This window comes from Megalops cyprinoides, chromosome 20 (genome assembly GCF_013368585.1).
Source record: "Megalops cyprinoides isolate fMegCyp1 chromosome 20, fMegCyp1.pri, whole genome shotgun sequence".
NCBI classification, from domain to species: domain Eukaryota; kingdom Metazoa; phylum Chordata; class Actinopteri; order Elopiformes; family Megalopidae; genus Megalops; species Megalops cyprinoides.
Window position 1 is genome coordinate 5,239,074 of NC_050602.1, and position 15,243 is coordinate 5,254,316.

General features: G+C 42.0%; 1 protein-coding gene across 2 annotated transcripts in view; it reads left to right on the forward strand.

Annotated features, from left to right (window-relative positions):
* LOC118795651 (netrin-G1) overlaps window positions 1-15,243 on the forward strand; it is a 78,423-nt gene that overhangs the window by 44,365 nt on the left and 18,815 nt on the right. For both annotated transcript variants that reach the window (XM_036554286.1, XM_036554287.1), the window contains exons 3-4: window positions 7,216-7,388; window positions 14,724-14,750. In XM_036554286.1, coding sequence (XP_036410179.1) covers window positions 7,216-7,388; window positions 14,724-14,750 — 200 coding nt within the window. The remainder of the gene's footprint in view (window positions 1-7,215; window positions 7,389-14,723; window positions 14,751-15,243) is intronic.

Sequence of the window (15,243 nt, forward strand, 5' to 3'; positions counted from 1 at the left end):
TCTTGTTTAGGAAGTATGCAGGATCCTGGGTACAGTGCCTGCAACATGTAGCAGCTTGAGAGAAAAACTGAGCAAAAGTCAAAGCAGAGAACATGACCTCTCCAACTAGTATGAAGTTAAGAAACGGCATGCAAACATTCCATACATCTTCTAGGGTGAATGCTGTATTATAACTTCAAATGTATGCCCTACTCTGTACCTCTGTTCATTTTAAAAACATCATGTCATCGTCACCTTAGGGTGAGAGTCATCAGTTGATCTGCAAAAGTTGTAAAATGTACCTGCCACCCCTCTCCTCTGAGTGGCAGAACTGGATCTTTGCCATTTCACCATTTCATTTAGAGCCATTTTGGAGTTCTTTGTGAGTGGAAACTCCTGCATCTTGTTAGTGTCATTCCATTAAAATACTCGCTAGAATACCTAAAGAACACAGGTCTACATTCAGATGTATTTTCTGTGTTGTAGCATCTACTTCTTATGTCACTTTCTCTGTTGAATACACTCCAGATGTGACAGTTCTGATGGGATTATGGCTCAACGACTTTGCAGGACCGAGTATAAATACAGTCTGATTGACTGTCTCTTGCAAACATGTCATCTTACATATTAGATGCTATGCATGAGCATGAGAATTTTCATACTGTAAAAAAAAGTGCTTTGGACGACCCTTTAGAAGTTAATCAAGGTCTGCACATTAGTTTATTTTAGATTACAAGCAGATAATCCTTCATTATCATTCATCATGTAAATGCTTTTGAAATGCTTTGCTACAACTTGAGGCATAGGAGCAATACACATGTGGTCATACGTCTCTGTTCCCTTAGCTGTATTTAAAGGAGTGCAACCACTTGACCAAAGTGTCAGCTGTTTAAACTGCAGGGTCGTTATTGCACATGAGCTCTCAGTTGCCTAATCTAGTCAAATTCTTAACCAAGTACATCTAATGTTGTTATCATCGCGCCTTGCGAAGTTGATGGCATGCTCCCTGGGTGCCTTGCTACCGCTCAAATTCAGTCACAGGAAAAATAAAACAAATGTTCTGTGCCATGACTTGGGTAGTGTCTATTAATCTCGTGCCAGAGTTCCATTGTCACGATGAAAGATTAACACCGGTGTGTCAGATCCTGGCTTCTGAGGCCCAGGCGCCCGTCGAAGGGTCTTGGGAAGCAGTTAACGGTCACCGGGGAGATGGGGGAGATTTGTTTATCGTAAATATGGTTTGAAGTGGAGTCCCACTGCATTGACCCTGGATACAGCACACGTCGACAGCCCACTCAGCCAAGGAAAATGGCTGTTATGCACCAGGATGTTATTATGACATCGCAGCTGTTATGAGGCACCCTGGACATGCCCCAACAGCCATGGAACCTATCAGGCAGGCGTGTCACGGACTGCTGCTAAGGCTCATTGACATTTGGTTTCATAATAGTATTTAAATGTTGCCTACTGGAACTCAGTCCTTTTTTTTCAATTAGCAGGATGGTGATATAAATGGTGGCATCGACCATTTAGCTGTCGAAAAGTAGACCAACAGTAATGTAGTGCAGCAGGCCTGATTACTGTGACATCTGCTTATGTAATTGCAATTCTTGTGATTAGAATAAATTTCCAGCTTCTTAGCTTAAGTACATCCCGTAACTTGTTTTTTTTTTTTTTTCAGTTCAGTTCAAGCCTCAACTTGCCTAACCAGTGAACGCAAAGCATTAGCACCACATTGACACAGCGTTGCAATAACACTGGGGTTCTGCTGCAACATCACAGGTACACTGTGACAATGTTATGCTCAGAGGCATTTCTTTATTCTAATATGCAACAGTCTTTCCTTCCCACTGAAATGGAAATAAATTGTGATTATTTACAGAGATGTGATCATTTTGGCATCAAAAATCATTGCTCCCATCTCTCCCCACCACAAGTCAATCATAGATGTGTCATAGTGGTTATGGATGTGAAATAGTTACCACAAGATTTTGGGTCTGAATACTAGATGAACCTTTGCCATTATACCCCTGAGCAGCGTGAGCACATGAATTGCTTCGGCAAACACCCATCTGCATGAATGCAGTTTTAAAATGAAAATGTCATTGTGGATAAGGATGTCTGCTAAGTGAAAAAATAATGTAGTGTACCAAGCACTGTGTGTGTGTGAAGATGGGCCATCATATTGCTTTAGTCACATACTCGAAAAACTACTTTCAAGGAGTCCAGACCAGGTGTACTCCTTGGAGGCAAAAAAATTCAAGAGGAATGCTTAACACCCTCAACTCTTAAAGTAAACACACCATCAGGGCTGGATTGAAGTAGCAGCAATCTCATTAAAATGCTGCCTAAAATAGATTTCCCTATATTCTCTCATGTATCTGGTTGCATAAAACAATGGTAGCTGGCTTTAGAGATAAATTAATTCAGCCTTTCAGAATTGACCTTATGTGGGCACTGGCTGACCTGTGGAAAAAATATTTTAGTTGTCCGCAAAACAAACTTAGCAAAGACTTCAAAGGACACAAGCCCAAACCCGGCGGATATTTTCATGGGAGATTACAACAGAACACCCATACAAGCCCTCCTCCTGTGGAGGAAAAGTTTACGCTTTCAATTGTTTGAAAGACAGCTTTGCTAAAATGATGTTCCCAGTAAAACAGGATCAAGTTTGTGTTCCCTGTGTGAGACTAAAAGCTGGGGCTGGGAGAGAGTTCGGACATGCTTGGCGTGCCAAGTGAGAGAAAAGTTTCCACAGACAGAGCTGCATTGTTAAAAATGTCTGGGAAAAAAAATCCACAGGACAAGGAAATGGGCAAATTAAATGGGCTGTCCCATCAACATAAAGAAAATGGTATCCAAAACAGGACTCAAATATTTTGTTTGTTTGTTCTTGTTTTGTCTGGATTTTATTTTGTGGGGAGTGAGGAGGAGCGGCAGAACCCTGTCTGCGCTCCACACTGCCAAACAGAAACCCATTACTTGAGAGGTCACGACCCCATTCTAGGTGCGGGAGCCTGCATAGCTAAATATTGAAAATACGGAAATGAATCCTTTGCTAAAAACAAGTATTCTTTTTCTATTCTTTGTTACCGAAAAGAGTGTGAACTTTTGGCAGTTGTGACCAAAGGGCGCACAGGGTCATACAGGACACTTCTGTAAAGAAAAACAGTTTTTTTTTTTGTTTTTTTTTTCATTATTGCAACATCTGAATGTGAACAGCAACGCCCCTAAGGGGGGAATCTCACATGTTCTCTGACCTCTATTGACACTGTGTACAGTGCTTGGAGCTATGTCTTTAGAAAGCATCAAACAGAAACAAAGCGTTTAGACCTACAATAAATATTAATTCCAAAGCCAGGGTGTTAATTTGAATGCGGCTCGCGCTGGAGATGGCGCACACTGGACAAGGACAGACGTGCATTGTGGGAAAACCCTCGAGGACATCGCCATTAAGGCTTTATTGAAAAGAATTTTACAGCATTACCAGTTCAAGCTCTCCTCCAGCAGAGCCTCCCTGGGTGATAGGAGCGGAACGAGAGCCGCTGATTTCTTATTTCAATTTAACAGCGCCGGCGGCAAGAACCCGCCGTCCCCACGGTGTCCCCTCTGTATGCTAAGAGCCCTGGCCGCCGCGTAATTTTCGACTGATAGTGGTGAAATTTCGCCAGGGTTCGGTGTGGGCAGTGGGGAGAGACAGTGTTGGCAAAACCAGGGACGTCGTGCCTCTCGGCTGAAGCGAAATGCAAAAACCGCCACTGTTCGAGAATGTCAGGTGTCCCGCTGGTCCCCTGTGGCCTTCAAACCGACTGCCTATGAAAAGCATGTCACACTGTTCATCCAGCTTTACCTGTAGTCATACAGATTTTTATCTGGATGTCAGTCATCTCCTGGACATAATTCAATGAGTATTTTCAAAGAGCCCTCAGAGAAAGCAGAGACAGAGGAGGGTAGTACCAAGTAAAGCCCTTCAACCTGCCCTGATGTAACCTGAAGAAACATGTTGGGTTTGGGCTGGTTCAGGCTTATTATTTCATTATAACATACAGTTTCAGGTCAGGTCAGGCTAAGTGTTTCAGGATATAAGGTTTTGAAAGCACTGCTGTCTAAAATCTAGGCTAAAATCTCATTCTGAATGAATGGCATATACACAAAGGGAATGAATGTTTTTAAAGCCACCAAACATATCACGCCTGAATGGAGGATTAATTTATTTACTTACTGGACTTACTTACTGACAGGAAGAGCTTATTTTCCCCTAAGTCCTCTCCGTTTTCCTGAATAGGACAGTTTGTTTTGTTGAACTGGTGAACAGAATTTTCACATTTACATTGGTTGACTTGTACAGACTGTATCCACTGCATAGTGAACTGTTTTCCCTACATGGGCAGGTTGTATTGTGTACAATTGAGTACATTGTTGTGTGCATTTGTTAACACTACATACTGTGGGATTTATTCATTTGTCTGTATGCACTTTTCTTTACTGAGAGCACTATGTTTCACATTTTTACAAGATAAGGTTGATATATGTAAGCTGTTGAATGGGATTTTGATTTCATTTTATTATTACCAGTAGTCAGTTTAGCAATTACTAATGTTCAGGCCAGGTCAGGTAACAGATAAAGCTTCCATCTTCAGGGCAGGGTTTAGTTTGGGTGTTGAAGTGTGTGGCTCAGGTCAGGCTTGGGTTTCAGTTTCAGGCCCATAAAGACCAAGCACATGGCACATCCTGTGGTCCCTGTGAGCTTTATGAAGGAATGCTTACTATGTTCAACCAAACACATTCCCTGGGTTTTATTTTCCTGTAGAACTTAAGTAGGTGCACTTTAAGATTTCCTACATGGGTCCCTACCAGAGGTCTGTAGATGGCTGGATGTTATTTGCCTTAAATAGTAAAATTTTGTCCCTGATGGTATTTTCTTAGGTTGCTTCTCCCATGTCAATTCTCCACACAGCACTTACTGGTTCTCATAGCTCATTCCCCTAAAGCATACCCCTTTGGAGTAATTTGACAGTTTGAGAGTGAAAGACTGAATGGGAGCTGGAAGGAGGTGGGGTGTAGGCTGAAGCTGTGGTTCCTCTATTCTAAAAACCATAGAAATTGTCCCATCAGAATGAAGTGACAAATAGTGGGCCTATTAACCAAGGAGACCTCCACCTGAGAACAGAAAAATAGGTCTACTTACTTATGTACCTTATGTTTTTTGCTTTTGTTTTGTGCTGGTGGCAGTAATAAATTATTCCTTCCTGGCACATGCATGAAAATTTAAAGAAGCTTTTTTCATATGGCAGCACACTGTCTTTGAATAAATATTTGGTTCTGTAGTTCAGAAATAACATAGCTGTGATTTTAGTCCTGCTGTAGGTGTTAGTTGTGTCACACATATGTTTCATTTCCTCACAGAGGCGTTGATCCAATCCAAATGTCTTAGAGACTTTTGTGTCATGTGCTTGCTCCTGTTCATTGCACTTAACTGTTAAAAACCCAGCAATATCAGCACTCTATAGAAGGAGCTCAATGAAACCATATGGTGTCGTTATGTATTATGTTTTTTTTACATTTTTCCTTCATGTTTTTCTCCTTTTGTCATCCAATGAAAAAGCCAGTTATAGCCAGTTATAGTAATATTAGTAATAGTAATAGTCAGTACTTTGGGCTTGTCTCACTTTGGTGGCCCTGAACAGAGGTGTGGGGCGTGGTTCTATAAAATGCATTCACAGCACACAGTGCGACGGAGTGACCCTGGTCAGCCATCATTGGTGGGTGGCATGGTGGGTTTTGAGCTGGGACTGTGGGGCTTGGCCTGCACTCAGAGCAAGCATTTCAATTGACCAGCTAACTTGGGACCCCCGTTATGTCTAGCTTTGCAGAAATACAGCAACAAACATGTGGGGAATAAAGCAAGAAGTCAATCCCAGCAATCTCTGTTTCTGACCGTTTTTGCAGGGCCTCGTGTCTGTAGCGATCATTTGCCAGCGTGTCCGCAATGAGCTAGAGGTCCGGTGGGAGACCTTCACAGAACCGCCAGCAGCATTTCAGGAACAGGAACACACACGCGATGTTAAGCTGCTCGCAAAGCCCCACAGGAGAGAGCACTGCCCGCTGGAGTCCTAGCGTCAGCAGTCACACAACTCCACATCCCCTCCTCGTGAGAGCGGAATCCAGTTTTATGCCGCACAATGGTAATCTCGTGTCTCCGTGCCACAAAATCGATGGCCGTGCTTCACATAAAGGGAGTAAAAGCGCTGAAATTGAGACGTGTCTGTCTTGCCTCGTTGTGGAGAGATAACTTAATCCAGAGGCTGCATTTTCTCTCCTCTATTATAGAAACAGGAAGAAGAGGAGAGTCAGAGGGAATGTGTTTGAAAGCATGGCTTTCTTAGCATTAATGAGCCCACCATGGGCAATGACATAACCAACATGAGATGTTGATTCATCCCCCACACAAGGGACCCGGGTCTTTTGCTCAGCGAAGTGATTGTGTATCTTGCATGGCAGCTGTGCCCATGCGGTTTCCAGGGTTTCCGAAACCATGCCAGCTGCATTAGTTGCAATGCAATGTCTCTGAAGGTCTTACACATAAATATGCATGCTTTGTTTACACGCATGTTGGTAGTTAACAAGAAAATGTTCTTTTTAAAATGACTAAACACAGACTAAAGGTCTCTAAGCTCTTTTTCACGCATCACATTCTGTTTTAATTTATCGTTATGCATATCACAACTGGCTAAGCTCTCTGCCAACAGTTTCCCTAACTGGCAATGCGGAAACCGTGTATAAAGACTGTGATTGTCTTTGGACTTCTCAGTTTCCTCTTTCTAACAATGTTACCAAGCCCCTTTCTTTCAACACAAATGTGACCTTTTTTGCAATTATCTTTTCTCCACAGGGAAAACTGCAGATGAGCTCTTTTTCTAAGGAGAAAAAATAAGCAGGCAATTTTTTTTTTCTTTTTTTCTTCAGCTCATGTCTTAGTTTAAGTCAAATGTGGGCAGATGGATGCATCGCTGGCAAAAAATGATTGTTTGTTGCCCTGAGATACAAATACAGTAAACAGTCAAGGTCGCTCAAGCCTCCAAGGGCATTTCACACCTTTGTGTCTCCTCTCCACCACCAGCCGTCCCACCTGACACCGAACAGGGTATCACAATTGAAAAATCACAAGCGTTGACATTTTTGTTTTGTTTTTTCTTTTTTTTTCCTGTTTGTGTGTTTGTTTTTCCTCGTGGACAGGTGCAAGTGCAACCTTCACGCCAACAGCTGCGTCTTCGACAAAGACAGGCTCAGCTGTGAGTGCGAGCACAATGCGACCGGCCCAGACTGCGGGAGGTGCAAGAAGAACTACCAGGGCCGCGCATGGAGCGCCGGCTCCTACCTGCCAATCCCGAAGGGAACAGCGAACATATGTGAGTACCGCTTTAGAGCTCCACCTCAGTGCGCCCTTAAATCTGACACGGTGGGGAGGGGTTATGTGCACATTTCATTAGATTACGCTCTTAGCCAATTACAATGCAAAGGTGCAGAAGTGCACTTAACAAAGCCGGGTTTACTAAGTCAGGACCCAGTTGTCCTTTTATTTTATCACAAACTCTTCACAAGAAACTAATAAAAAATAAGGCAATGAATAAATGATGTGCACATCAAAACCTGAAGGAGACTGAGAATGCTCAAGGCATATGGATTCCAGGGGGCAGCATTTTGTTGTATTTCACACCACTTGGAAATTGGGAGGCTTCTGCTTTTAGCCCTAATCCACAGTGAAGAGCAGGGGCACATCTGCCTAATCCCTTCCACTCATGCAGGGGGCTCATTGTCTTTAGAAATCTAACCCCGCCTGTAATTCTAGCTCGGGGCCTTCTTTCAGAAAACCTAGTTATATCCAGATGGTGGGAGACTGGAACTTTGGCCCACCGAGTGCAGTGTATGCCCAGAAGTGAGTCCTGGATATTGAGCACAGGCCATAAGCCGTTGAGGCAGATATTACTGGGGCGCTTTCAGTTCTGGGACGAGAGACAAATGTAAAGTGATGTAACCCTTGCGCCCTAAGAAAATGTCATAGAAATGTGGCCAAGCATGACCTTCACAATGGATGCATGCAGTCATCAAAAGTAATAAAACTAGATTGAAATTACTGGTGTTTTTTATGAACCTCAACATCAGCTGCTCCGAAGAATATATATTTTCTGTGTGATTCAGCTCTGTTTTGACGGAAAATGACTTGTTTTCCTTCCGAGCAGCAGAATGGTATTTATGAATGTCTCTTTGAGGTCCCAGAATGGAGGTTAGGGCTTTGATTGACAGCCTGTTATTAAAGAACCAGCAATAGGCCTATTTTGCACTCAGTGGATGGAGCTCAGTTGAACCCTATGCAGTGCAATATTCTTACTTGTTTTGAAGAAACATATAATGCAGTAATGTCGCAAAGAAGATATTTGATGTAATTCACACATCCGGGAATAAAGCTAATGCAAGTGTTTGTTGAGAAAAATGCGATCTGTCATTTCGGAACAAATCACAGCCTCTTTAGCAACATTTGTTACATTCCCCAAAAGATATTAAACATATGGCCCTCAAATAAAGACTGATTACGCTAAAACGCTTTCATAGCTTATTATTGTCAATCTGTCAACTGTCAGCAAGTCTGCTTTTATAAAGGCAAAAAACCTATATATGTATATATATATACAGTGCACTCAACATTTATTCATAACCTCGACTACATATGAAAAAACATGATATACCAGAAACCATTTCTTTGGAGATTTGGAAGAATGAATCATTATTTATGAACTACAACTTTGCTCAATGTAAGTGAGATTAAAGTATAACATTTCTTACATTTTTGAAGGATTTTTTTTTTAATTCAGACTGAACAATTTAATCCAGTTAAAAGAAATACTGCAGGCATTGTATATGTATTTATATGAATATGTGTATCATACAGATAAGACAGAGAGAAAGGGGGAGAGAAGCAGAACAGAGATGGCATCTCAGATGGAAAAAATCATATCTAATAATTCAGAGGGAAATTAAATTTCTGTCTCACCAAGTGGGCCACAGTGACAGACATGTAAGCAGGGAATTGGAAATTGCTCTCTGTCAGAGTGACGATTTCCTCCTGTGTTCTGGGAAATATCTCTGGACACTGAAGAGGGAGAGCGAGAGGGATCGGTGCTGGAGTCGCTTTGAAAGACCGCATCATGGCCTGCGATGGCAAATAGAGCGGCAGAGCCAAACCCCTCCCTGCCCTCTGGGGGTGCTGTGGAGGCTGGAAACTCTGAGTTCAAGTACAATATAATAGCGGAACATGTAGAGCTAGTCACATAGAGGTAGTCACATTCCCCTTTTCACTCTGTAACCTGTTCCCTTTTCAATATTCTGACTCTCCTCACGTATGAGTGAAGCCATTTGTCCCTCAATGGCCTCTTGTAATCTTCTGGAAACTTCAATAACATTTCAGGTACTGAATGGCAAGAAGAGCAGGGATGGAAGGTTCTGCAACCCAATGTCTCAAATGGGACTGAATTCCTAAATGGTCCACAGTCATGACAGTCATCCCATGGCCTACTATAGTCTTCTGTTTGGGATAGACACGAAAATGAAACAGGCTCGTTTGACTTCTTGATGTTCATGTTAATGCATTTTCTGGTACCCTCCATGGCAGCTTTCCTATGACAACCTAAGCAGGATGTGTGAATGTAATGTTTACAAAAACCAGAGATTGTTGTAGTTGGGGGGCAAACCAGGGACCACAAACCCAGGAAACCCAGGTCCAGAAACAGGATGCAGTCAGTCCCGTAAGACTCTGCTTGAGGTCCACTCTTCACCCATACCAATGAAAGCACCTTCATGTTAAAGTTGTTGTTCATTACTTACTTTTGCTTAGCACACAGTCAGCATACCTTTTACTGGCATCAGTGTTTTTTCCACAATCAAATGGTGTCATCCTGTGCTTCAAAATAAGGTGCACTGTTCTCTTCATCCAGGTCTTAGCTTGCTAGACTGTGAATATCGAAAACTGAAAAATCAGAGTACACATTAAATCCATTGAGCAAATCTTGATTAACTCTGCCACTCCCCTTTCAACAGAGGTTCATGATCCACACAAGAAGAAAAGCCCTGCCCTAGCAGAAATGCAGTGGTTATGCTAAGGGGTGCTAAGTGCTGACAGCATATTATCGGGTCCTTGCAATAAGTCCTCTCTACAAAATCCCTGACTCTGTGACAGGGGAGTTAATGATTTTTGCCGCAAACACTAAGAGTCAACATCCTTTTGAGCATAGGGTAATGTTGAACTGTAATTAAGAGCGTCTTCAGTTGCCGTCTTTGGAGTGGACACAGAATGGCATAATTAGTGCTAACAGGAGGGCCAAGGGGCCGTCTTGCTCTAGCGTGAAGAAAAGTGTTGACTTTCTCATTCTCTTTTACTGCCTGTTTTTCAAAGGCTCTAATTATTTGCTGCACTATTTATAGACGCACCTGTACCCCCTGTTATTTACACCCACACATTTTTGCTCTTATCACATTGATTCTGTAGCCACACCTTATCCCCACCCCTGGCACACACACAACTATGCGCGCACGCACGCACACACGTGCACATATGCATGCACACACACACACATACACCGATCTTCTAGTTTTCTTTTCTGCTCTCACAGCTGTCTGTTTTCTACAGTAATCTCTCTCTCAAATATTTGTTTTTTTCCCACATCTCTGGATGTTTCCACTCTGCGTCAGTTGCAATCTGGGAGGCTTTGCTGTGTATCTGATGCAAGCGTTCCCACTTGAACACCTACTGAACGGCGCTAATCTGTTCCCAGCCCCATCCGCTCATCCCAGCTCCAGGCAGCTGATGGAAGCCAGTTAGTATTCAGGTTAAGGTGAGCGTTGCGGGGCCCACGTTGCGTCAAATGCTATTTATAATGCGCGTCGCCACCGTGGGATCACAGACTCCTCCAAATCTTCCCAAATCTTGTTGCTGGCAGTTGTCACTGTCTCTGTGTGAAATGGGATAATGGGTAGCTTAAGGATGGGGAAAAGCCAGCGATGTAATCGCCAACTTTGCCCGAGGTGCAGACGCGGTGTTATAGGCAGTTTTGTGGACAGCAGGGCTAGATGCGAGCAGAGCCGCTAAGTGACCTTGTGAAGGTCACGCTGCACTTGGATAAGGGCTAAGAACGAGGCTGCCAGGTGTTCCCAGTAATTGTGACCGAAACAAAAGGGCCACATAGCCTGCAACGCCAACGACAGATGACAAGGGCATGACAAGAACTAGGACGCCAATAGCAACAAACCGCATTCCACCCACTCTCACACACAAGGGTCCTTCTTCCCCCAGCTGAGGTGGGGTTAATCGCATTTTTTGTCAACCACTGGGAGGTCCCACTTAGGGACTCACAACTGGTAGTTTCAGGTTCGTGCACACATCCTCAACACAAAATACTCATTTTATATTAATTGAAAGGAAACTGTGCCTTCATGTCTGGCAGAATATAATAAAGGCATGTTAAAATGTGGTCTGAAACCATGAAATGATAACATTGGGTAGCAGAAGGTAACAGCGGGCAGCAGTGTGCCGTAGTGGTCGGGAGCAGCACTTGTACCCCAACAATTGCAAGTTCGATTTCCTCCTGGGACACCGCTGATGTAGCCTTGGGCGAGCAACTTAATTATAATTGGTTCAGTAAATATTCAGCTCCATAAATGGATAATGTGGAAATACTGTAAGCTATGCTACTTATCCAGAGTTATGTTACTTTGGATAAACAACTGTAATGTAATGTGAAATTGCTGTTTCCTAATATTAATTTGATTTAAAGGATCAGTAGTATAACCACATGGAAGCAAGCTGTTTAGATAGTCCAGGCTTCACTCTTTTCCATCAGTTTAAATCTTACGACTTATAAGTATTGGACTTAAACCTAAAACAAATCCAAACTGCATAAATTTCTTCTTAAACCTTCTATTATTATGCAAAGGTAACTATGCTGGCAGCAGTTGAGGGAACGGTTTAGGAAACTGGAAACTAAATTACAGCTAGAGATTTGCAGGTTCAAATCCAATGAAGGGCTTTGGTCTTGCACCCTCAAGCATGTTTGGATGATATGAAAAATGTGAAAAATGAAAAATGTACTATATACTATATACTATGGTTATATAGGCCTACTATAAGTGTACTATATAAATTACCACTGATAAATGGGTATGCTAAAGAAATGAATAATATTGTAATGAGAAAGTCGACAAATTACCTGATAAACAGGAACAGAGGACTGAGTTCCCATATCATTCCACATAATTAGATTTCCTTAATGGGCTTTAATGAAGATAACTGGCAGGTGAAGGGAACCAAAAGTGGCAGTGAGTCCAATTGTATCTAATGAAGTGAAATGCGATCTCCAGCAGCTGCCCCGGCCACATAGTACATGCCAGGAGGATAATGGCATTAAAACCCACTGCCTGGGAATCGTACCCTGATCAATCTTGACACTGCTCAAGTGTTCAGTTTGGTATTTTTGAAAAATACGAGCCAAAGCATTTTAACGTCAAGCGGGTGGCTTCCAGCCAACTGAGTGGATCACAGTGTCGTCCTGTCTTTCGTGCTTTTACTTCCAAACCTGTGAATCACTTAAGCGAACTATCCAGTAGTGGGACTGTTTTTTCAGTCAGCTGATACCCTCTCACTTTCATGTATCAGTCAACGTTGAACTGTGACCAAGTTTTAAATACTGTATCACACTGTTTGACGCTTAGAGCTTAGAAGACTCGGTTGGGTATGACAAGAATCCTTCACCCTCAGAAAGCCTCTGATGCGCTTCACTGAGACCCTGCCCAAAGACCACGCCTTTCCGGCTCTTTTCAGAGCCATGCAGAAAATCCCTTCACAGCTAGACACACACAGTACATCATTGTTAATCGGGAACCGATCGCTGTCATGGATCAAGGGGCTTAGAGCTGATGACTGTATTGTATTTGGATAGAGGTGCACTGATAATAACACCAAGTGATTCATTTTCTTCCTTTTTTCCGGCAATCTGTAGTAGAAAACAGGCTCAGCTTAGTTGCGGCTGAAGGGAATCACTTGGGAAATATGTTTTCGAGTGTAAAATGCACCTATACATTATGATTCTGTGAATTTCATCTATGATATTAATATTCTCTGTCTTCTGTGGATTTGCACTCACTATTTCCAGTTTTGTAAACAGTGATAGCAGCATTAAATACAGAAGAGAGGAAAGCTCTGCAACCTCATTGTTACCAGCTTCATTGCTCTGGAAAATTAAAATCACTCCTTGTTGTTTGCTATATAATTGAGTTGTTACTGACTATTATTTGACTGTGCTCAAGGGATCTGTGTTAAAGACACTTTTGTTATCAGTGGTATTTAAGCTAGTTCATCTAGAATAAATACATTGTATAGTACTATTTTTTTCTTGAATTTGACATGCACCGTATAATTGTAAGTTTTGAAAATGTGTCATTTCTTACAATGCCATCGTAACACCACTGCACTCATAGGTTAATGTGCTTATACTATTAACAAAGACATACAACACCACAGTGAAGAAGCTTTTTTCCATCCTGACTCTTTTTGTTCCAACATGTTGTAGTGCATATTGCAATGGATGCTCAATCATTCAGTGGTCATGGTTTCAGAGATCAGCGGGGGGTGACTGCACTATCATTCTATCCACACTCTCCACATGGCATTTCCACAAATAGTGCACAACCTTACAATGATCTGTCTCTGAGTTTGCACAGTATTCACAGGAAGAAGTAGTAGTTCAGCCTAAATGGTCATTGTACATTCAACTTCTAAGAAGGTGATATTCTGTGAGTTGAACCCAATGATTTGCGTATGGCATTACGAATGCCGGATTTCACACACACAGAATTTTCCTACTTCTCAGCGGAAGTAGGAAAAGATATGATTTCATGTGTGAGTTTCATGAACTCACAGACAGAGAGGGGTAACTGTCTATGTACACCATCTGGCGGGAGACAATGCTCTTGCCTGGTATTATTGACTGGAGGGTGGAGATTGAGCTCATTGTGGAACTTGGAGTTTGGGAGGGTGAAAGGTCACTTCGGCCCCCGTCATCAACAATAGGAGCTACAGCACAGCAGCAGTGAATTGCTTTGGTCCTCAACTTCAACTTGGAGCTGGAAGCTTAGTAAGGAGAAGCCTAGAAAGAAAGAGTTCCCCTCTAATTAACATTTACTTGTTATACTGATTTTGATTAAAGAGCCATCAGCAGAGTTTTTTCTCTTTGCAGATGAACAGCAGGTAGTTTGGTTTGCATTATGCAGTTTACTCAAGCTACTGGATGTTGCTTGAGTAAAGGGGAGCATTGTACTAACACTTTCCATGCCCTTTACAATGTCAATGCTGTTGTCAGTAACATTCTGACTTCTGACATGCTAGCACCATGTTTTTTGAGGCCAAACTTTGTTTTTATGTATTTCCAATTAGTGGCTGGATTTAGTGCTGCTGGTTTTGAATGCAGAAAACCCTCCTTTTACTCAAGCTGTTTCAATCTGGGAGTTTATTTTCATCAATAGTGAGCCATAAAACTCACTGCCAGTTCTGCAAATCATGTCAGTAAAGTAATCAAATATTCTGTTTCAATTTCAGTGTGACTTTATATTCACTTGGTGTAATAATCACTTTATATTAATGTAAAATGTGTATTCTTGTGTATTCTTTCAGCTGAAAGTATTTCCTCTCTCTCTTTCAGGTCTCCCGAATAATCTTGGTCCTGTTAGTAAGTAGACCAGACAAAATAACAAAATTAAATCCTGCTTTGTTTTGCCCTAATGTTTCTAAAGTCCACTTGTATCGAATGTTCATTTCTGATTCTTCTTCCAGAATCAGTAAAACTGACACATCACATCTAATTTAATTCTAAGGGGTCATAATAATGCAATGTAATTTCATAGTTGTGGAAAGGTCACGGTAATATAAAAATCACAGTAAAGCTCACTACACTCACTTCCTCCCAGCATGCCCTGGGGCATGGAGAAATGCGCTTTTACAGCAGCTACGGACAAGGATTAATTAAATAGGTACTGAAAGAGTAAAAAAGAGTCTTAAATACCCAATCTTCTCCTTTCAGTTTAATCACAGCTACCTTGGAACCAGTTGTCAAATATCAAATTATTGATGCCTCTGGTTATTGTAACTGTCAATAAGCTGACACTTTAAAAAGCACATGACCTGGGAGCATTGAGGCAAGAGTACTAACCACTGCATTATGC